General features: G+C 47.7%; 1 protein-coding gene across 8 annotated transcripts in view; it reads left to right on the forward strand.

Moving 5' to 3' along the window:
* The first annotated feature begins 11,093 nt into the window (after window positions 1-11,093).
* Window positions 11,094-21,516, forward strand: part of FAM193B (family with sequence similarity 193 member B) — a 35,274-nt gene continuing 24,851 nt past the window's right edge. For 3 of the 8 annotated variants that reach the window (XM_054487214.1, XM_054487216.1, XM_054487215.1), the window contains exon 1: window positions 11,094-12,183. In XM_054487214.1, the coding sequence (XP_054343189.1) occupies window positions 11,974-12,183 (210 nt within the window). In that variant the 5' untranslated portion in view covers window positions 11,094-11,973. Of the gene's footprint in view, window positions 13,253-18,859; window positions 18,921-21,516 lie in introns of all 8 variants that reach the window. The other 5 variants (XM_054487218.2, XM_063665620.1, XM_063665621.1 and 2 more) reach the window with 5 other exon arrangements.

Here is a 21,516-nt window from a genome sequence, read left to right on the forward strand (position 1 = left end):
TGGGTGTCAGATCCTATGCGGGGTCCCCATTCCCTGCAGATGCTCCTGGGGTGGTCTTCAAGCCCATTGGAATTCATGTCCCTTGCAGACCATGAGAGCTCTTGTCTCCTGGCCCGACTCTAAGCCAAGAGATATCAGTGGGACCAGGAAGTGAGTGGGTTAGGTGACCAGCAGATTTCCCATCTGCACTCTGCCCTAATGAGAGTGACTTCCTGCTGGACCACGCATTTTCAGATGTGTAGGTGAGACCCTTCTTAATGTCCAGTGATGAGGACTCATTGTTCCTATTTGGTTTGCCTATTTCAGTGGGCGCTCAGAAAAGGCTATGCATCAGAAGCACGGATGTGGAGAGCCATTTCAGAATGGAAACTACTGAAACCCTCGGTTACATTATGACATCTATTAGAAAATTCACTCTGGGGCAGTGCATGGCAGGGCTGGAAGGTATAAATGTCTGGAGGCAGGGGGCCCTGAGATGAGGCTGTTATTGTCCAACAGAGCGGTGATGACTTCGCTATCTTTCCGTAATAAGTCATTTTGTTAGCTGACCTTTTTTCTTTCTTTTTTCTTTTCTTTTTTTTTTTTTTTTGATGGAGTCTTGCTCTTGTTGCCCAGGCTGGAGTGCAATGGCACGATTTCAGCTCACTGCAACCTCCAACTCCTGGGTTCAAGCGATTCTCCTGCCTCAGCCTCCCAAAATGCTGGGATTACAGCATAAGCCACTGCACACAGCCTTGTTAGCGGACTTCTGACGGGCAGGCTGCGTTAGTTATTGGAGGCACTGAGAACCACACACCGCATTTCTATTTTTTGAGAGGGAGTATCACTCTGTTGCCCAGGCTGGAGTGCAGTGGTGGGATCTCGGCTCACTGTAACCTCCACCTCCCAGGTTCAAGCCATTCTCCTGCCTCAGCCTCCTGAGTAGCTGGGATTACAGGCATGACACTGTGCCTGGACACACACCACATTTCAAGATGCCCTGGCCTTTAACTCTGTCTGTGCCAGGCTCTTGTTAGGGTGCTCTTGTTTTTGGACACCCTACTGTATGTGCCAGGCACTGTGCTAACACCTCCATTTATATCTCACAATGCCATAAGATACTCTTTCTGTTTGTTTGTTTTTCAGATGGAGTCTCACTCTGTTGCCCAGGCAGGAGTGCAGTGAAGTAATCTTGGCTCACTGCACTCTCCATCTCCCAGGTTCAAGCCATTCTCCTGCCTCAGCCTCCCAGGTAGCTGGGATTACAGGTGCACGCCACCACACCCAGCTAATTTTTGCATTTTTTAGTAGAGACACGGTTTTACCATGTTGGCAAGGCTGGTCTCGAGCTCCTCGTCTCAAGTGATCCATTCACCTCGACCTCCCGAAGTGCTGGGATTATAGGCGTGAGCCACCGCACCCAGCCAAGACACTACTTTTATCCCTATTCTCTAGATGGTGAGACTGAGACCTAGAGAAACTGACCAGACTTTCCTGGAGTCACGCAGCTAGCAAGTGGCAGAGCTTTTAACTTAACTGTCTGACTCCCAAGCCTTTCCTCTACAATGTACAGCAGAGTGAGTCCACAGATGGCTTCAAAGAAGAAGGCACCCTTGACCTGGTCCTTGAAGGATCAGTACAAGTTTATCAGCCCTGGGAGGCTTAAGGGAGAGAATCCAGAGAGTTGAGCACATCGAAGTTGTAAGATGTGGCTAAAACCCAGGGTTCAAGGTGGAGAGTAATGGGGAAAGACGCTGCTGTCAGTCAAAGTCTAGAAGGAAATACCAGGCCTGGGCTGAGCGTGATGGTTCATGCCTGTAATTCCAGCACTTTGGAAGGCCAGAGGCAGGCGGATCACTTGAGGTCAGGAGTTTGAGACCAGCTTGGCAAACATGGCAAAACTCCATCTCTATTACAAATACAAAAATTAGCCGGGTATGGCGGCACATGCCTGTAGTCCCAGCTACTCAGGAGGCTGAGGCAGGAGAATTGCTTGAACCCAGGAGGCGGGGGTTGCGGTGAGCCAAGATCTCGCCACTGCACTCCAGCCTGGGCGACAGAGCGAGACTCTGACGCAAAAAAAAAAAAAAAAAGAAAAAATACGTGGCACTCATTCTTCAGGCAGGGGGCCTCCTGAGTTGTTCTAATCAGGGGTGACAGGGCCAGACTTAGTGTTTCAAGACAGCACTGGGAGCAGCATCAAGACTGGTTTGGACAGTGGTTCACCACAGTACTGTGTTTGAGAAACACCTGGAGGTTTGTAAAAAAAAAAAAAATACCTGAAATCCACCTCAAAGTGTCTGATTCAGTGGGGCTGGAGAGTGGCCCACGGATCTGCATGTCAGTCAATTTTCCAAGTTTTTCTGACACAAGTGGTCACTTGAGGAAACACCAGTAATCTAGAAGGGAGAAGAAGCAAGGAGATTAGTTACCAAGCTGCTGCCAGAAGTAAATGATGAGTCCTGAACTTGAACAGTGGCAAGGAAAATGGAAACAGCAGGATAATGTTTGTCAAATGTTGCCATTTGTTTTTTTCTCTAGTAATTCACGTCTGCCCTCCCACCCCTGCTTTCAAATAGCTAGTCCATTCTGTGCTCATTGCACCTCAGGGGCAGGACATGACGGTGCAGAAAACAGAAACAAGAGTTCTGGTTATGATGCACTGGACTTGTTTCAACACAGGTGTGGGGAGAGAAGGTAGAGGTACAGATGAATCAAATAGGCCATGTGTGCCAGGCGTGGTGGCTCACACCTATAATCCCAGCACTTTGGGAGGCCGAGGCAGATGGATCACCTGAGGTCAGGAGTTCAAGACCAGCCTGGCCAACATGGTGAAACCCCGTCTCTACTAAAAATACAAAAAATTAGCCAGGCATGGTGGCACGTGCCTGTAGTCCCAGCTACTTGGGAGGCTGAGGCAGGAGAATAGCGTGAACCCGGGAGGCAGAGCTTGCACTGAGCCGAGATCGTGCCACTGCACTCCAGCCTGGGCAACAGAGTGAGATTCTGTCTCAAAAAAAAAAAAAAGTGGCCATGAGTTGATAACTGCTGAAGCTGACTGATGGTTGCATGGGGACATGGGGATTTATTATGGAATTCTGTCTATATTTGTCTATGTTTTAAAGGTCTGTAATAAAAATATCTTTAAAAATATTTCTGGATTTGGTTTCAAAAGGACTTAGAGAAAACAAGTCTCAGACATAGCTGAAAAGTTCCAAGAAACATCAAGAGCAAGAGGAGGGGGAGGAAGGATTAGGAGAGATGCCTATTCCTCACTCTTTCCAGGTGGTAGGGCCCCACAGGCCTGCTACTTCTGCACCGTGGGGAGAAAATGAATCCTCTGATCAGTGCGTCTGGAGAGTCGGGTGCATGATCTGCTCTGTTCTGCCCTTCTTCCTCTTGGGATCTCCCTGCCTGCAATGGGTCCACGCCCACTGCCCCTACAGGGATTCTGAGAGGGAGGCCTACCCAGTCCAGTACTGCCACGGCTCAGGGGCTGCGGAGGGTGTCTGCCTAACTTGGGGGTTCAGTCATCAGCCCACACTGAGCAACATGCTCTGACCTGGGGCATGACTTAGTTGGTAATAAGGTTGATATTGCGACTCCATCTGCCTTTCCTTTGCTTCATTTCCCAGTGTGTTTAGAACCCTGGTCAGGGAGACAGGGCCATCTCTTGAGGGTCTTCCAGAGACCCCAAAACAGAGGTTTCTGGAGTCTAGAGAAAAGGAAGGAAGGAAGTGAAGAAGAGAATGGAGGTAAGTGACAACAGCACCTGAGGGGCCCAAAGAGGGGGCACAAAATCCAAGAGCAGAGGGAACTTATCCCAGGAAGCAGGAACAGTCAGCATGGAAACGCCAGTGAGGTGTGTCTAGGAGAAGACCTTAGATAGCCTCACCCAGATTCCCACAGGCAAGAATGGCTGGAGGAGGAAAGCCAGCTGTGGGGAAGAACGAGCCAGGTCTCAGCAACAACCAGTGGGGACCAATGACCTCTCCATGAATGCCTGTGGGGACAGATGACACTAAGAACTAGATTCCCCCAACACACACACTCATAAGGCTCTGAGCCCTTATGCACAGCCTCAGGGAACCCTAAATTAGCTGAGATTAAATTTCTGTCACTCCAGCAGAGTGCAAAGTGGAAATTAGGTGGAGTTATAGAAAACTTTATATTTCTTGCACACATGGGTTTATGAACAGAGATTCATCCTAGCCGGAGTAAATATTTTGGAAGCAGAATCAACAAGACTCAGAGGTCAGATGATGATGGAGTGGTGAACAACAGGAAGTCTCTCCTCCCTTATTTGGGAGGTTTGTTTCCTAAACACCCCAGACAAATTCAGGTTCTTCAACACTGTCTGTGATGTTTTATTCCTTCCCCTGGTGGTGTTCCCTCATAGGGCCTTTAGTATAGGTTTAATTGTTCTTGCCCAGTTAAGTAATGATCAGGAGTAATTACCATTTACTTTAATAATGCAATCTACTTTACTAGCAATTTACTATTTGTAGAAAAAGAGTATCTGTTAAAAATTTACCATTAAAACTTTTAATAATAGTTACTATAACATTTAGGCCTGGAAAAGATCAAGGCAAAGTCCAGCATGATTCACCTCCCCAGAGGGCCTCACCTGGATTTCCCTATTTCCTTCTTCCTCTGTGCCCCAGCGCCGTCACCCTAGAGGAAGGTCCAATCTCACCCTGGGATTCAAGATCCCTCACACTGACCCCATCTCTCACCCTCTGCAACCACATTTCCTCTCCTCTAAACTCCTTTTGCCCAAAGGTGCAAGCCCATTCTCAAGGTTAGAAGGAGGAGGACTGAGGAAGAGGGGATCAGAGTTTGTTTCCTCCCTCAAAAAGTGCTAAGAAATCCCTCTGTCTGGCTGAGGTCCAACTGCAGAACTCAAGGAGAGGAAGGGGCTTGGATCTGCTTTCCTCTGGGATGAGGGGGATTGGACAGATGGTGCTCAGTGACTTCCCTGGGGCTGGCTGAAGCACACACCTGTGAGGCTCATCAGCACCGAACATTACCTGTGCCGACGGGAAACAATGCTGAGAGGGTAATCTAGTTCACATTGCCCTTGCAATTTCCCCTTCCTTTCTCTCCACGCGAGCAACTAGGGATTCCATGCCTGTTGCCTTGGAAGGGGAGACTAAGTCACAGGGTGGAAAGGAGGAGGCCTTGCAAACCATCCTGGATTTGGGGTTCCAAAAGCCCAAGCACTTAGTGGCTTTCAAAACTTTTACTTGCAGTGGCGTGGTGGTTCATACCTGTAATCCCAGCACTTTGGGAGGCCAAGGTGTGTAGGGTCCAGCCCCACAGGGTCAGTGGGTTTTTCTCCCCGTGTGCGGAGACGAGAGATTGTAGAAATAAAGACACAAGACAAAGAGATAAAAGAAAAGACAGCTGGGCCCGGGGGACCACTACCACCAAGACGCAGAGACCAGTAGTGGCCCCGAATGCCTGGCTGCGCTGTTATTTATTGGATACAAAGCAAAAAGGGCAGGGTAAAGAGTGTGAGTCATCTCCAATGATTGATAAGGTCACGTGAGTCACATGTCCACTGGACAGGGGCCCCCTCCCTGTTTGGCAGCCGAGGCGGGGGGAGAGAGAGAGGACAGCTTAAGCCATTATTTCTGCATATCAGAGACTGTTAGTACTTTCACTAATTTTGCTACCGCTATCTAAAAGGCAGAGCCAGGTGTACAGGGTGGAACATGAAGGCGGACTAGGAGCATGACCACTGAAGCACAGCATCACAGGGAGACGGTTAGGCCTCTGGATAACTGCGGGCAGGCCTGACTGATGTCAGGCCCTCCACAAGAGGTGGAGGAGTAGAGTCTTCTCTAAACTCCCCCAGGGAAAGGGAGACTCCCTTTCCCGGTCTGCTAAGTAGCGGGTGTTTTTCCTTGGCACTGACGCTACCGCTAGACCACAGTCCGCTTGGCAATGGGCGTCTTCCCAGACGCTGGCATTATGGCTAGACCAAGGAGCCCTCTGGTGGCCCTGTCCAGGCATAACAGAAGTCTCCCACTCTTGTCTTCTGGTCACTTCTCACTATATCCCTTCAGCTCCTATCTCGGTATGGAGCTGAAGGTTTTTCCTAGGTTATGATTGTACAGCAAGGATTATTATAATACTGGAATATACAGTAATTGCTACAAACTAATCATTAATGATATTCATATATAATCATGTCTATGATCTAGATCCAGTATAACTCTTATTGTTTTATATATTTTATTATACTGGAACAGCTCGTACCCTTGGTCTCTTGCCTTGGCACCTGGGTGGCTTACCGCCCACAAAGGTGGGTGGATCACTTGAGGTCAGGAGTTCAAGACCAGCCTGGCCAACATGGTGAAACTCTGTCTCTACTAAACATACAAAAATTAGCCAGGCGTGGTGGCACGCACTTGCAATCCCAGCTACTTGGGAGGCTGAGGCAGGAGACTCACTTGAACCCGGGAGGTGGAGGTTGCAGTGAGCCGAGATTGTGCCACTGCACTCTAGCCTGGGGGACAGAGCAAGACTCCGTCTCAAAAAAAAAAAAAAACTTTTACTTGTATGTCCCCTAAAAGCAGTTAAAAACTTTTACGTGTATGTCCCCTAAAAGCAGTTAAAAACTATACAATTTATGTAGCTCGTCCTGTGTCCTGCAACATAAATTATAGTGCCCAGTGCAAAATGAAAATGTGGGCCCCTTGTTCAAACATTAAGAATTTCAAGGCTGGGCGCGGTGGCTCACGCCTGTAATCCCAACACTTTGGGAGGCCGAGGCGGGCGGATCACGAGGTCAGGAGATCGAGACCATTCTGGCTAACACGGTGAAACCCCGTCTCTACTAAAAATACAAAAAATTAGCCAGGCGTGGTGGCGGGCGCCTGTAGTCCCAGCTACTCGGGAGGCTGAGGCAGGAGAATGGCGTGAACCCGGGAGGTGGAGCTTGCAGTGAGCCGAGATCGCGCCACTGCACTCCAGCCTGGGCAACAGAGTGAGACTCTGTCTCCAAAAATAAATAAGTAAATAAATAATAAAGAATTTCAAGAAAGTGACAGCAGAGCATCAAGCCAGGCACATAGCCCTTCTGAGTGTGGAGCCCTATGTGTTGGCACAGGTTATGTATCCAGGAAGCCAATCCTGCTCTCACATGTTAACATGTAAAAAATATATGTTTAAACAGTTACACGTGATATAATTTCACTATATTGTGCATTGTATACTTGTTTTAAATATATTTTATTTTCATTATTTTTATTTTTTTAAGAGATTTTTATTTTTTTAAGGCATCTTGCTTTGTCACTCAGGCTAGAGTGCAGTAGCATCTTCTTACCTCACTAGAGCCTCGAACTCTTGGGCTCAAGGGATCCTCATGCCTCAGCCTCCCTAGTAGCTAGGACTACAGGTGAGTGCCATCATGCCCAGCTAACTTTTTAATTTTTTGTAGAGATGGAGGGTCTCACTATGTTGATTGGGCTGATCTCAAACTCCTGGCCTCAAGTGATCCTTCTAGCTTGGCTTCCCAAAGTGCTGAGAGTACAGGCGTGAGCCACTGCACCCAGCCTTTATTTACTTCTTACAGATACAGGGTCTTGCTTTATCACCCAGACTGGACTGCAGTGGCAGTGATCACAGCTCACTACAGCTTTGAATTCCTGGGCTCAAGCAAGCCTCCCAGCTCAGCCTCCTAAGTAGCTGGGACTACAGGCACATACCACCATGTCAGCTTTTTTTTCCTTTCTTTCTTTTTGGAGAGACAGGGTCTTGCTTTGTTGCCCAGGCTAGTCTCAAACTCCTGGCTTTAAGTGGTCCTCCCACAGTGTTGGAGGTACAGGCATAAGCCACTGCGCCCAGCCTGTACTGGGCTTTAAATATATTTTCTTCCAGTTCTCAGAGCAGCATAATAAGCTAATTTAATGCATGAGAAATGTTTGTCATGACTGCTCATCAGCACTGAATGGATACAAAATGTGATACTTCCGTACAATGGAATACTATTCTGCAGTATAAAGGAATGAGCTATCTAAACACGCTACAATATGGATGAATCAAAATAATTGTGCTGCAGGAAAGATGCCTGGCAAAGCAGAATACATACTGTATGAAAATGCAAAATATTCTGTAGAAACAGAAGGCAGATCAGTGCTGCCTGGGGAGAGAGGAAGAAGTAGGAGGGAAGGATTATCCTCTGGGGAAACCATACAGTGGAATTCTCCCCAATGGCGTGTGAGTAAAAGTGATGTATATTCATTTCTGAGTACAGCTCATAGAAATGTCCCATACAACCCTCAGTCTATTGCCTTTCCCATCCTCTGGATGGATGAAGAGGACTTCACCCGAGGTGAAGGCAGAGCCACAAGATCCAAGGAGACTGGATCCCTGAGTGACTGCAAAGTCCCCTTCAACAGGCATTGGACTGCGACACAAGGAAGACGAGATCTAAGGTGTTAAAACTCTTGCTATGTGAGGTTGGTTTGCTACAGCAGCTAACTAGTCCTAATACATAGTCCAAAGTAATCACCCTGCTAGAAGAGAGCTGAGTGTGCCCCTCAGAGTAAGGTTCCACACAGGGGCTCTGGCTGGTTCCTGCAAATAGGACTCAGCACTGAGAGTAGATTGGTCAGCTAGCCTCGGGGAGGAGACAGTCCAAAATGCTGAGCCAGTTTTCTCATGGAGCCATTGAATAAGTCCTTAAATAGCTGGGAAGAGACAGTCTGACAGCCACAGAAGGGGCCATACTGCCCATCGGGCTTTTAAGAGGTTCTTTTGATGAACGTTCATCTGGGACACAAATAGCCTTATGTTCTGAAGCCATTCTGGGCAATCTTTCCACATCTGTCATCCTCAGAACTTCCTGTCACTAAGCCTGCAGTCTTTTTTTTTTCCCCAAGTCCCTCAACAACAGAGTAAATCATGATCCAATGGCCAGGAATTGATGTGTCTTTATTTCAGGGTCTTTGCATGGATTTCCCTTTTCTATGCCTTTGGGCCCTATCTGAGGAAGACTAGAACACTCTAGCAATTTGCTTCTGGCTGGAGCCAGCACACCATGCAGAGCCATCTGCAAACTGGACTTTGGATTTTTCTTCCTTAGTCAACTCATCATTAAACCGTTCATGAAACCACTGATCCAGGTTGAGGGATGGAATGAAGAAGAGGGTGGCAGGAGAGGAATGTAAGTAACTTGCTCTGGCAACCTACTTGTGCTTTAGGACTTGCATGGACCCAACCCACACATGTCACTTCCTCTTGATGACAGGGTGTTGCTGAGCACCCCTGATTTTATGGCTGAGTAGATCAGATAACACTCAGTTCAGGTCACGTGGTCACCTGGTATGCCAGGATCAGGCATCCAATTTCACCAGACCCCTGAAGCAAGCCAGGAGCTACTTCTAAAATGGAGTATAACTATTTGCTGAAGGAAAGCATAACTTTGCTCCAAAATCCAATGCTTGAGTATTAAGACCAAAGCCAGAACTATTTACTCTGCAGCCTGGTCCAGTAAGAAAAGTTTCTCTTTTTGTATGATCCTGCCTTAAAGTTGGCAGCTTTCAAGTGACCCAGTAACTGGTCAAAATAACGTACCTAAATACAGGCCGGGCACGGTGGCTCACGCCTGTAATCCCAGCACTTTGGGAGGCTGTGGCAGGAGGATCAGGAGGTCAGGAGTTCGAGACAAGCCTGACCAACATGGTGAAACCCCGTCTCTACTAAAAATACAAAAATTAGCTGAGCATGGTGGTGCGTGCCTGTAATCCCAGCTACTCCGGAGGCCAGCAGGAGAATCACTCGAACCCAGGAGGCAGAGGTTGCAGTGAGCGGAGATCCCGCCACTGCACTCCAGCCTAGGCGGCAGAGATTCCATCTCAAAAAAAAAAAATAATAATAATAATAATAATAATAATGTATCGAAATAATCTGTGTTACCTACCAAGTCTAAAGAAGCCCCAGCCCAAGTATTGCACCTCTTCCTTGGTAGGGAGTGTGATCTACAGCAGCTTTTCCTTCACTTTGTGCGAAATAGCTCAACATATCCCAGACTCCTAGATGGCTTACTGAGACGCCCCTATATATTTGTGAGATTTATTATCCATCCTCTGGCACACACATCATGCCTTACCAAACCATCCAGGATATCTGTTATGGTCCATCAAGATGATGTCATCAGTGCCTCGGTAGATTAGCCTGATATCCATTAGAATGGAGATTTAGTAAAAAAATCCCTGTAAACTGGCAGGGTGCAGTGGCTCCACCTGTAATCCTAGCACTTTGGGAGGCCGAGGTAGGTACATCACCTGAGGTCAAGAATTCGAGACCAGCCTGGGCAATACCGCAAAACCCCATCTCTACTAAAAATACAAAAAAATTAGGGGGAGTGGTAGCACGTGCCTCTAATCCCAGCTAATCTGGAGGCTGAGGCACGAGAATCCCTTGAACCCAGGAGGCTGAGGTTGCAGTGAGCTGAAATTGCTCCACTGCACTCCAGCCTAGGAGATAGAGTGAGACTCTGTCATTAAAAAAAAAAAAAAAAAAAAAAAAGTCCCTGTAAACTAAGTGGCTGGGTCCAGAGCGTGACATACCCTGAAGCAAGACAGTGAGGGTTTACTGCTGCTCCTGCCAGATCAATGCAAGGGACTTCTGGTGTTTGATACAGAAGAATAACCATTGACCAGACCTCTTGTTGCCTATTAGAGAACAACAACTGTGCTGATCTGTCCCAAGAAGGACCGCATCTGGAAGAGTGCCTGCAGTTGGGGTTCTTACCAGAATAAGTAAGTTTATCATAATGCTCTGTTGTTCTTCAAGGCCGTCTCTCTTCTATTCTGGCCAAACTGAAGAGGTAATGGTGATGCGATGGGACTCACCCTGCGTCTTTCAAATCTTTGATAGTGGCATTAATCCCTGGGTGAGATAAGGTACTATTTTTTATTTATTTTCTTGGTAGTTAAGGAAAGCTCCAGGGCCTTCCATGTAGCTCTTCCTTTCAAAATAGCCCTTGCCCCATGGGTTAGGAAGCCAGTGTCAGGATTCTGCCCCTGTTGATACCGATAGCAACTCTGCATATAACCACAATTTCAGAGTACATAGCCCAGGCATGAGACAGACTTCACTCAAAACTTTTTTTTTAATCTGTGCCATGTGCATGTATTATACAGTATATTCATAAAAAGAAAAGGGGGAAAATTCCATTTTTAACAATTAAATACATAATTATTAAGTTTTAAAAATTCTCCTTTGTGTACCACTCCAAAATCCTCTCCTGCACATACTATTTTTTTGGAAACACCTAGTCGTCTCATCGTTATCACACCGGTTGTAACTATGTACCTACGTGTCTACCTTCCCCATCAGACTCGGGAACAAGGAGTCGGGTCTGAGTCCCACTGTCCCAAGCACAGAACGCTGGACTCCCAGTAGACCATATGTTGCAAATAAAGACCTTCGTCCCTTTCAACTCAGGCCGTCCACGAGCCCAGGAGTTCCAACAAAATGATGTACAGCAACCTTTGCAGGCCTTTCTGTTGCCTCAACATTTCTCAGCTGCAAAATGGGAATGATCCGTACCTGCCTCGCTGTGCTGTCGGAAGAAGTCTGACGATGGGTGTGAAAATATTGTAACATTATAGAAATTAATTCACTCATCCATTTAACAGGCAATTATTAAGTGCTAGGGTGGTGTAGCGCGATTACCACCGCGTTACACGCGTTCCTCCAGCAGGTTGCATCCTTCCCGTCCCGCGTAGGGGGGAAGGGCGTCTCCCCACCAAGTTTTTCTCCCACGGAACTCCGGGTGGTGACCTTATTCAAAATGGCGCAGGCTGCCTCGGGGGCTAGTGCGGCGGCGCGGACTCCGCGTGCCCTCTGACCTGTTGGCAGCAGGCGGAGGGGGGAACCGGGCGCCGCCATATTGGCTGTTGTCCTGTGAGGGGAGCGGTAGCGGCGGCGGCGGCGGCGGCGCGGCGTGTGGAGCGAGGGAGCGGCGCGAGCGGCGGCATGACTCGGAGGCGGAGCAGGCCGAGCGGCGGTGCGGGCAGGCGCGAGCGGGCTCGGGCCGCGGGGCCGCAGAAGCCCCAGGCGCCCGAGCCCCCGCCGCCGCCAAGCCTGGAGGCGGGAGCGGGTGCAGGCCCCCCGGAGGCGCCGGCGGAGCCCGACCACGACGGCCCCAGGGAGGATGACGAACCCAATCTGGTTCCCGGCCCGCAGGTAGGAGCGAGCGAGGAGACTTCGGCGGCTCGGGCGCTTTCACCTTCCCCGAGCGGGAGCGGGAGTGGGGCGGGGTTGGGGATGGGCCATCCTGCCGCGGCTGGGGCAGCAGCCTTCCCCCGGGTCCGGCGCCGAAGCTTTCTCCCCCGGGGCGGGAATGGAGGCTGGACCCCTCTCCCCAAAGCCGAGGCTCGGTCCGCGCCCCTGCGGCTAGGCTGAAGCTGCCCCCCTCTCCCCGCCGCCTCCGGGCGTTCTGGCCGTACACCCACACTGGGACTGGGACTGGGCTGTGATCCCGAGGCCGCAGCTCCGCGCTCGGCCCGCCACCTCCCCCGGGCCCACCTGCTCCCTCAGCCACAGGCCATCGCGGGGCTCTGGGACTGGACGGCTGCAGCCTCTTCCCTCTGCCCCCGGGAGCGGCTCCACTCCGTCCCCTGCAGCGCCTGCAGCCGCGGCCCCCTCAGCAGCTGTGTCTCCTGGCGCCTCCTCGCCATACCCAGCAGAGCAGTTGGAGCAGACAGCCAGGCTGCCCGGAAGAGTTTTTGGTGGGGTTTCTGCATTGAGGTGGAAACCCAGCAGAACCTGCCCTTTCTTCCCTCCCCTGCCCCGCAAGGCAGCCCACCCCGACCTTGAGATCCCGGGTTTGGAGAATCCTGCTGAGAGTAGGAGGATTCCCCAAAGCTTCCAGCTTGCCACCTGGAAGAAGGTCACTTTCTTTTGAGCAAAGGAGATAATGGGAGGTATCCTGCCAATGTTCACTGAGAGGCGGGGGTGACATGGGCCACGGTTGCTCTGGGAGGGTTGTGGCACTCGGGGCTGGGTGGCTCTCCCTAAGCTTGCTCTGACGAAAGAGTTTTGAGTTGGTCTTTTGGCTGAGCCTGCCCAGGAAGGCAGGCTCCTGCAGGAGTCTTGGAGGGTCGGATGCGGCGCCGGATGAGGATGAGGCGTGGCGGAAGATGCGTTTGGCTCTGCAGACACTGCATCGGGCAGCAGGGGACTCTGGGAGGCTGGTGCAGCCAGAAGGCATGGCTCTTGACAGCCTTCTAGTAGAATCTCTGGAATTGTGCATGTGAGTGGGGTTGCCGTTTGGGGTACCTTCCCACAAAGCCTCCCCTGACCTCCCCAGTTGCGTCAGGTGCCCTCTCTGTGCCCACAGCCCTCTGTGCGTCCCTCTGGTAACACTCCCCTTCTGTGATGAAACATTCTGTTGATATGTCTGTTGCCTGCCCTGGACTGGGAACTCCACAGGGGCACAGGCTATGCCATCTTTCTCTGATCTTCTACGCCTCGCCCAGGGCCTTGGTAACACAGAGTAAAAATAACTAGGTGAATGAGAGAAAATGAATCAGTCCAGAACCCGTGCTTATTGTAACCCAGTTTTCATGCTGATTTCCTTTGTGTCTCAGATCACAATAAGGTTTTTAATTAATGAAAATGTCACCACTTATTGAGTGTCAGAAGCTCCACCTTCATCCCCATCCCCATCTCCTATCCTAGGCTGACACTGCTTCCGTAGGAGACTCCCCAGGTTGGACCCCCAACCCCTACTGGGTCCAGCTTCCAACCCCGAGGGTGCTTCCCCCACTAGCCTACGCTGGGACCCCCGTGGGAGTGCTGTTATCCAAAAAGGGAGAGTGGGAGAAGGGAGAGCCGGAAAGCTGTTGTCTTTTCATCCCATTCAGCAGACCATAGAATACTTTAGGGTCTCTGCCACATAGAGATGCCAAAAAGCTTGGATGATGGCTCAACCATTCAGTTTTTATTGAGGACACAACTTTGCCAAGAGCTCTAGGTTTCATCAATTTCTTTGACATCTAGGTTCCTACCATGTTCTTACCTACTCCACTGCTTGACCTGCTGATTCATTTATTTGTGCCAGGCACTTTACATACCTTATTCTAATCTTCCCACCTACCCTGTATTTCTCTGCAGCGTTTAGCACAAATATGATGAATTGACCATTGATGTGATTATTTGTTTTTATTTGTGAACTCTGCGAGTTGAGGAGCCATGTCAGTCACCATTGTACCCCTGTGCCTGGTGGTTAACAAATACTGCTCAACAAACTGGAGGATATAAATATTATTACTCCATTTTTCAGATGAAGAAACAGAAACTCAGAGCAACTAAACATTTGCCCAAATGACTCCAACTGTAGGTGTCAGACAAAAGAAAAGAAAAGAATAGAAAAGGACTCTTAGGTACTTTGGGGGATTTTCAACAAGGCATTTTTTTTTTAAACTGTAGCCCCAAAGAAGGGAAACAAACTGGTAAATTTGGTTCTAGTTATGCCCCACTTTGACCGGGGGTGGGGTCTGGAAGCAGGCTTTTGTGCCCTGGTGCAAAGCACCTAGTGTAAGGGTAGGGTTCAGTCATTGCTCTGCCTACAAGCGTGTCTTTGGTGAGGAACTCTGGCTCCCATTGCCACTCATAACCCTGTCTTACATATACAGAGTGGATAAGGAAGATGAAACTCAGTGTCATATACCAAACTGAATCCAAAGGTGGCAAATAAGACCACTTCCAGTCCACAGGCTTGTTGTAATGCCCCAGCTCACATATTGTTTTATTTCTGTTTTTATTTTCATTTGAGCCAATATTTTAAAGATCAAAAGGTTTCCCACACATTTGGATTTGGGGCTCTTTTTTAAACTAAAGATATGGTGATGCTGGGTCCACTTTTCCACAAGGCAGTAGTCTCTGAGTAGCATTTGGCCCTTTTAGACAGCATATGCTCCTTAGGCCTCTTCCGGTTCTTTCCAGGCCCCTTCACTCATTGGCATAACCTGTACACATTTAAAGCAGGACCTTGAGTTTAACTGGGATCCCAAACGGCTTAACTTTCAATTGTTTCAGGCCACTAAACCACATTGATCTGTTTCCTAACAACCCAAATCCTCGTTTATAGCACAAGAAGGCTGAAACAATTACTACCTTATTAGCAAAGGAAAACAAACAAACAAACAAAAAACAAAAAGCAAAGAACAACTGAAAAAGCAATTGTAGGAGGCAGTGGAGAATAGTGTTTAGAGACTTGGATTGAATTCCCAGCTTAGCCTGCTAGCTTTGTGACTCTGCAAGTTGCTTCTCTCTGACCCCATCAAGAACTTCACAAGAGGCTTTGGTGGCTCGTGCCTATAATTCCGGCACTTTGGGAGGCTGAGGCAGGAGGATCTCTTGAGGCCAGAAGTTTGAGACCAGCATTGGTGACATAGTGAGATCTCTGGTTCTATAAAAAAATAAAATCAAAACTTAGCTGGGCATGGGTTCACACCTATAGTCTCAGCTAGTTGGGATGCTGAGGCAGGAGGATTGCTTGAACCCAGGAGTTAAGTTACCCAGGACTTCAAGTGCACATCACTGCACCCCATCCTGGGGGAGAGAGGGAAACCCCATCTCCTTCTCTTAATACTTCACAAGAGAAGCAACCTATGTAGCAGCTAGTACATAGAAGTGCCTCACCTAAGAGAGGAGGCAGGAGCTGTGCCAGGTGGCCATACAAAGCCTGAGTGTTCTGGCCTATTAGCTCTGCTAGCTGTCTTTCATCTCTCTTGGACCACTGAGTTTGTAATCCAGCGTACACTCAATAAGCCTCCAGGAGACTTGCTAGGATGTAAACCAGCAGTTGGTGAGGAGAGGTGAGCTCATCCTACCCTTCCCCACCTCTTGTTCCCCCCACATCGTCCTCTGGGACTTTGCCCAGTCTAGTTTAAAGGGACTCTAGGGATCCGATTCTTCCACTGCTCCCTCAAGAAGTTGGAGCAGATGATTAGTCAGTATCTTTAATAAAACCATCTCATTATGTTTAATTCACTCAGCAGATATCAAAACAACCTCTGTGCCAGGACCTTTATTTGGGGTGCACAGATGGATAAGATAGTTCCTATCTTTGGGGACCTCCCCCTTAGAATCACTGCCTGCCCAGCCTGCACTACTTCCATTGTCAGTAGGAGGAAATGATACTGAGGGAATCCTTGCCACCTCTGGTTCTTCTTTGTAAGCCAGTAGAGACTCACTATATAAAAATGTCAAAAGACCTTTGAAAATGAAGACTTACCCACTTAGGATTTTAATTTTTTTTTTTTAATTTAGAGATAGGATCTTGCTATGTTGCCCAGGCTATCCTCAAACTCCTGGACTCAAGTGATATTCTCCTTAAGCCTCCCAAATAGCTGGGACTACATGTGCATGCCACTACACCCAGCTGAGTTTTAAATTTTTAATTTCTGATATCAGATAGATGATCCTAACACCTTTACTTACTTCATCTAGAATTTTTTAGAGCAGGGTCTATGTTTTAATTTACTTGGGGGATATATATTGTGTGTGGTCCTTATATACTCAATACATGGCTGTTAAAAATTATAATAAGTAAGGATTCTACCACTTTGTTCTTATCTGCCCCCACAACTGGGCCAGGCTGGCAGTTATTCATTTAGGCCAGCCATTCGCATGCTGTGATGCCCAGTTTTATTTCACATGGCATTTATTGTGCAGACACTAACCGATCCCAGCTCTGTGCCAGGCCTAGGCTAGCTGCGCATGCAGAAGTGAATCAGACATAGTCCCTTCCCACAAGGGGCTCATAGTCTAGAGAACGTGTGTATAGTAATTGCAGTAATGCTAGAAGGAAGTACAGCATCGGCTTCCTCTGAATAAAGGTTCAAATCCTGGACCCTATTAAGTGGCCTTTGGAAGTGTTTCAGCCTCTTGGTTTGTTTTCTCATGTATAAAATGACAATCCAGGCTGGGCGCGGTGGCTCATGCCTGTAATCCCAGCACTTTGGGAGGCCGAGGCGGGCGGATCACAAGGTCAGAAGATCGAGACCATCCTGGCTGACACGGTGAAACCCTGTCTCTACTAAAAATACAAAAAAATTAGCCTGTCATGGTGGTGGACACCTATAGTCCCAGCTACTCGGGAGGCTGAGGCAGGAGAATGGCGTGAACCTGGGAGGTGGAGCTTGCAGTGAGCCGAGATCGCGCCACTGCACTCCAGCCTGGGCGACAGAGCGAGACTCCTTCTCAAAAGAAAAAAAAAAAGAAAAGACAATCCAGTCTTACACGGTTAATGTTAGGGTCCAACAATGCTTAACACAAGTGGTAGCTCTGAGTATTGTAGATGTTTGGTGTCGGGGTTGCCCAAGACATAACCTAGAGGAAGATGGGTCAGAGAATGCTTCTCAGAGCTGAGTCTTCAAGGTTGTGTAGAAGTTCTCCAGAGGACAAGGTGGGAGAAAGGAGTCTAAACAAAGGAAGGAACTTGTACAAAGACCCAGGGCGAGCACCACTCATTTGGAGAGTTGGGAGAGATCTGGCTGAAGGGGCTAGCAGGGTTCTTGAAAACCACACCAAGAGGTTTAGGCTTTATCCTGTAGGTGGTGAGGAATCAATGAAAGGTTTTAAGCAGGAAAGAGAACGTGATGTGCTTCAATACATTCTCTGATAGCATGTGAGGAAGTAATTCTCAGTAGGAGAGACAGCTGTGATTGCTTGATTCCATCTCTCCCTTGCCCCAACCTAATAATCATCAGATCCCCTGTGCTTTGCTGGACCCTATCCCAGACTTACAGAATCGATCTCCAGGTCTGGATCCCAAGTATCTATTGTTGAATTGTCCCCAAATAACTCTGACATGTGGCTGGGTCTGGGAACTGCTGAATTGAGGGTGCCAGGGGGATCTTTGAGGAGACCTAGGGTATTCTTCAAACAATGGATTTCCCAGGGAGGAGCTTTTCCATAAACAAGAATAGAAACAACCTTCATTTAAAACAGAACAAAAAACCTTCCCCCAGTTCTGATCTATTAATGATATTTGCCAACTGCTAATCTTCCATTGTGTATCCAGACACTTACCTGTGCCTATTCTGTGCTACAGCCTCTGCTGAATGACTGCAATACAGTGACTTGTGGGACACAGGCTCTGCCCTTGAAGAGCTCACAGTATTGTGGAAAGGACAGATTTCAACCACTAGAATATATATGATAAGCTCTATTCTAAAGATATGTTTTTAAACAAAAGAGTGTTAGGATATCCCAGAGCAAAGCCAAGTTCATTCTTCCTATGGACTTAAGAGGATGTAACACCCAGATCGAGCCTAAAAGAAAGAGCAGAGAGAGGCAGAAGGAACAGCATATGGGAAGGTGTGACTACTTTATGTATTTGGTCCTTCTTGGCAGGATGTGCAGAAGTAGAGAAGGACGGAGGAGAGGCATGCTGTGTCTTGGGAAGGGCCCTGTGTTTGTGCCTTCGGTTCTGTGCGTGTGAGCCTGCCTTCATCCTTCAAACTCTGGGTGGCTCCCAGCACAGCAGCTGCATGGTTGTGCAGCCTGTGGGCCAACATGCTGCAGTCCATCTCCCCTTCGTTCTCCACCAAAGGCCCTTAGCTCCCTTTATTATTTCCTCCTCCATGCTTAGGATGCTTAGCGCAAGTGGTAGCTACGAGTAGATCTATCTACTGTGAAAAATGATTGTAGGGAAACTAAAGCAGAAAGAAGGGGCTGGTGGAACTGCAAACACTGAAGGTTTTATTAGGAAGTTATAGCCGGAAAACAAGGAGCTGGGGGTTCAAAGAGGCCTTGAAGTCACTTGTCTAGTGCTTCTGTCCTTTGCTTCAAGAAATAAATTTGGTTTGGGCAAGTCTCACTTAGTAAGTTTCCCTGTCATTTCTTCCAGGGCAGAAGAGGAAAGAAACTAACGGGTATTGCGCACCTACTTTGTGCCAGGCCCAGGCCAGGTACTTTACCTAATTTATTTCCTTCTGTCCTCACAATTCTGTAAAATATGGTTTTATTCCCATTTCATAAATGAGGAAATTGAGGCTCAAAGAAATTGAGTAATATTCCAAGATCATATTCAAAGCGACAACTGGGATTTGAACTCACAACTGTGTGTCTCGTCCCCAAAATTCATGCTCTTCCTCCTCCATGAGTAACGTGTGCTTGGGTTAGAGTAGCAGAGTGGCAGTTTGACCTGAGGATTCAGGTAAATCTGCGGCTTGCGCCCTCCTTGTGGCTCATTGCACCCAGGAGGCAGTTCAGCGGATGAGCTAGCCTTGTGGGGATATTAAAACTGAGAAAGTTTTAGGGTTAAGGTCACTAGGATCAGAGAGACTCCCTCCCAACCGAGCTTGTACAACCAGAAAGGATTCTCCACTGACTAGTCTTGTAGTGTGAAACAGCTGTTCTACCTCATGGAAGGGCCTGAGCCCACAGCCTGCATGGAAGTTTGGGTAACAGCTCCGGGGCACTGAGGTGGGGTTGTGTCAGCTCTCTTAGAATTAACTGCAGCTCTGATTGTCAGCACTAGAATAGTCTGAGATTCTTCTCACTGATTGCCCTCTCATCAGTGGCTCAGAGTGACTCATAGCATGTTGGGAAATGCACTGGTTTGGCTCTGTTTTAAATTCTGCCTTTGTGTTGAACAGCTGAGACATGAGCCAGATGGGCTTTAAGCTTTCATTTATTCATTCAGTGAATGCCTGCAATGTGCCAGGCCCAAGCCAAGCCTAGGTTCCTGGGCATACTTAAATGACCAAGGTCCACACCCTGCCCCCAGAGGGCTTACATTCTACCAGGAATTTAGGAACAGACAGAATACATCTATGGCACATTTTGATGATGCTATACTAAATAGAATCAGTTGTGCTTAGCTTGACCAGCAAAAGCTTCACTGACCTTTGACCAGAATCTTAGGGGAATAGGAATTGTCAAGGGTAGATGTTTCCCAGCACTTAGCACAATTGGCAGGAGATAGGGACTCTGACAATGTTGAATGAGGGAATGAATGGGAGAATGGAAGAGTGAGTGATGATAACTATGACAATGAGTTTTTCTAGGCTGAGGATTAATCATTTTCTCTGCTTCTGAAAGGGAATTTTAGCTGCTGGTGTTGTCCTCTGCCTGCCTTGGTGACAGAGAGGCTCTTGGAGTTGGGTGCCTTGAGAGTAGAGTGCTCTAATGGGCCATTTCAAAATAGAATTTGGGACCTGTTGCAGGGCAGCTGGTTAGATACACCATGTGTCTTGGGGCAATCCTGTACAAACATACACAAACTCTGGAGATGAAAAAGAATCCATGGAATGAATGAGGCCAAGTTGAGTGCTGGAAATTCAATCCAGCTTCACAGTAGTCCTTGACAGCTGTCTGGTCTGGCAATGGGTTATTCCCAAATTGTGGACAGAAAGGCCAAGCTAGAAAATTGAGTCATGCCCCCAAAGAGCTATCTTTTATTTTTTTTTTTGAGACAGGCTGTCACTGTTACCCAGTTTGGAGTACAATGGTGCAATCTTGGCTCACTGCAACCTCTGTCACTTGGGCTTGAGCAATCCTCCAACCTCAGGAGACCCTTATGTATTCCTAAAAATTATTGAGGAACCCGAAGAGTTTTTGTTTGTGTTGTTTATATCTATTGATATTTACCAAATTAAATATTAAAGCTGAGAAAGCTTTAAAATATTTTGTCACTAATTCATTTCAGAAAGACAATATTAAAGCTATCTTGTTAACATAATGAAAACTATATTTTCCAAAACAAAATTAGAAGAATGGCCAGGTGTGGTGGCTCATGCCTGTAATGCCAGCACTTTGAGAGGCTGAGGCAGGCGGATCACTTGAGGTGAGGAGTTCAAAACCAGCATGGCCAACATGGTGAAACCCTGTCTCTACTAAAAATATAAAAATTAGTCAGGCATATTGGCAGGCGCCTGTAATCCTAGCCACTTGGGAGGCTGAGGCAGGAGAACCACTTGAACCTGGGAGGTGGAGGTTGCAGTGAGCTGAGATCATGCCACTGCACTCCAGGCTGGATGACAGAGCGAGATTTCATCTTAAAAAAAAAAAAAAAATTAGAAGAATGGTCTTCTTTTCATTTTTGCAAATTTCTTTTCATCTGGCTTAATAGACTAAAGCTGGCTTCTCACATATGCTTCTGTATTCAGTCTTTTGCAATACATTGTTTTGGTTGAAGTATATGAAAAAAAATCCAACCTCACACAAATATGTAAGTGAAAAAGGGAGGAATGTTTCAGTAGCCTTTCCAGATAATTTCCAGTATTGAATTTGAGCCCATATTAGTGAAGTCTTCATACTCATTTACATTAAAGTCTATTGGTCGAGCCAGTGCTTTGAACCCATCATACTTTGGTCATTTGGAAAATAGGCTCACTGGATTTTGCAGATCTTCCAAATGTTTTCCATTTCATTTTACAATGCCAAAAGATAACATTTGTTAATATCACCACCAATTTCATCAGGAAAGTCTTCAAGTATTTGGAAGCTGTCAAACTCATGGTGGTGGATGCAAGTTTCAGAATTCTAATTTTCACTTGAAAG

This window comes from Pongo pygmaeus, chromosome 4 (assembly GCF_028885625.2).
Source record: "Pongo pygmaeus isolate AG05252 chromosome 4, NHGRI_mPonPyg2-v2.0_pri, whole genome shotgun sequence".
Taxonomy (NCBI): Eukaryota; Metazoa; Chordata; class Mammalia; order Primates; family Hominidae; genus Pongo; species Pongo pygmaeus.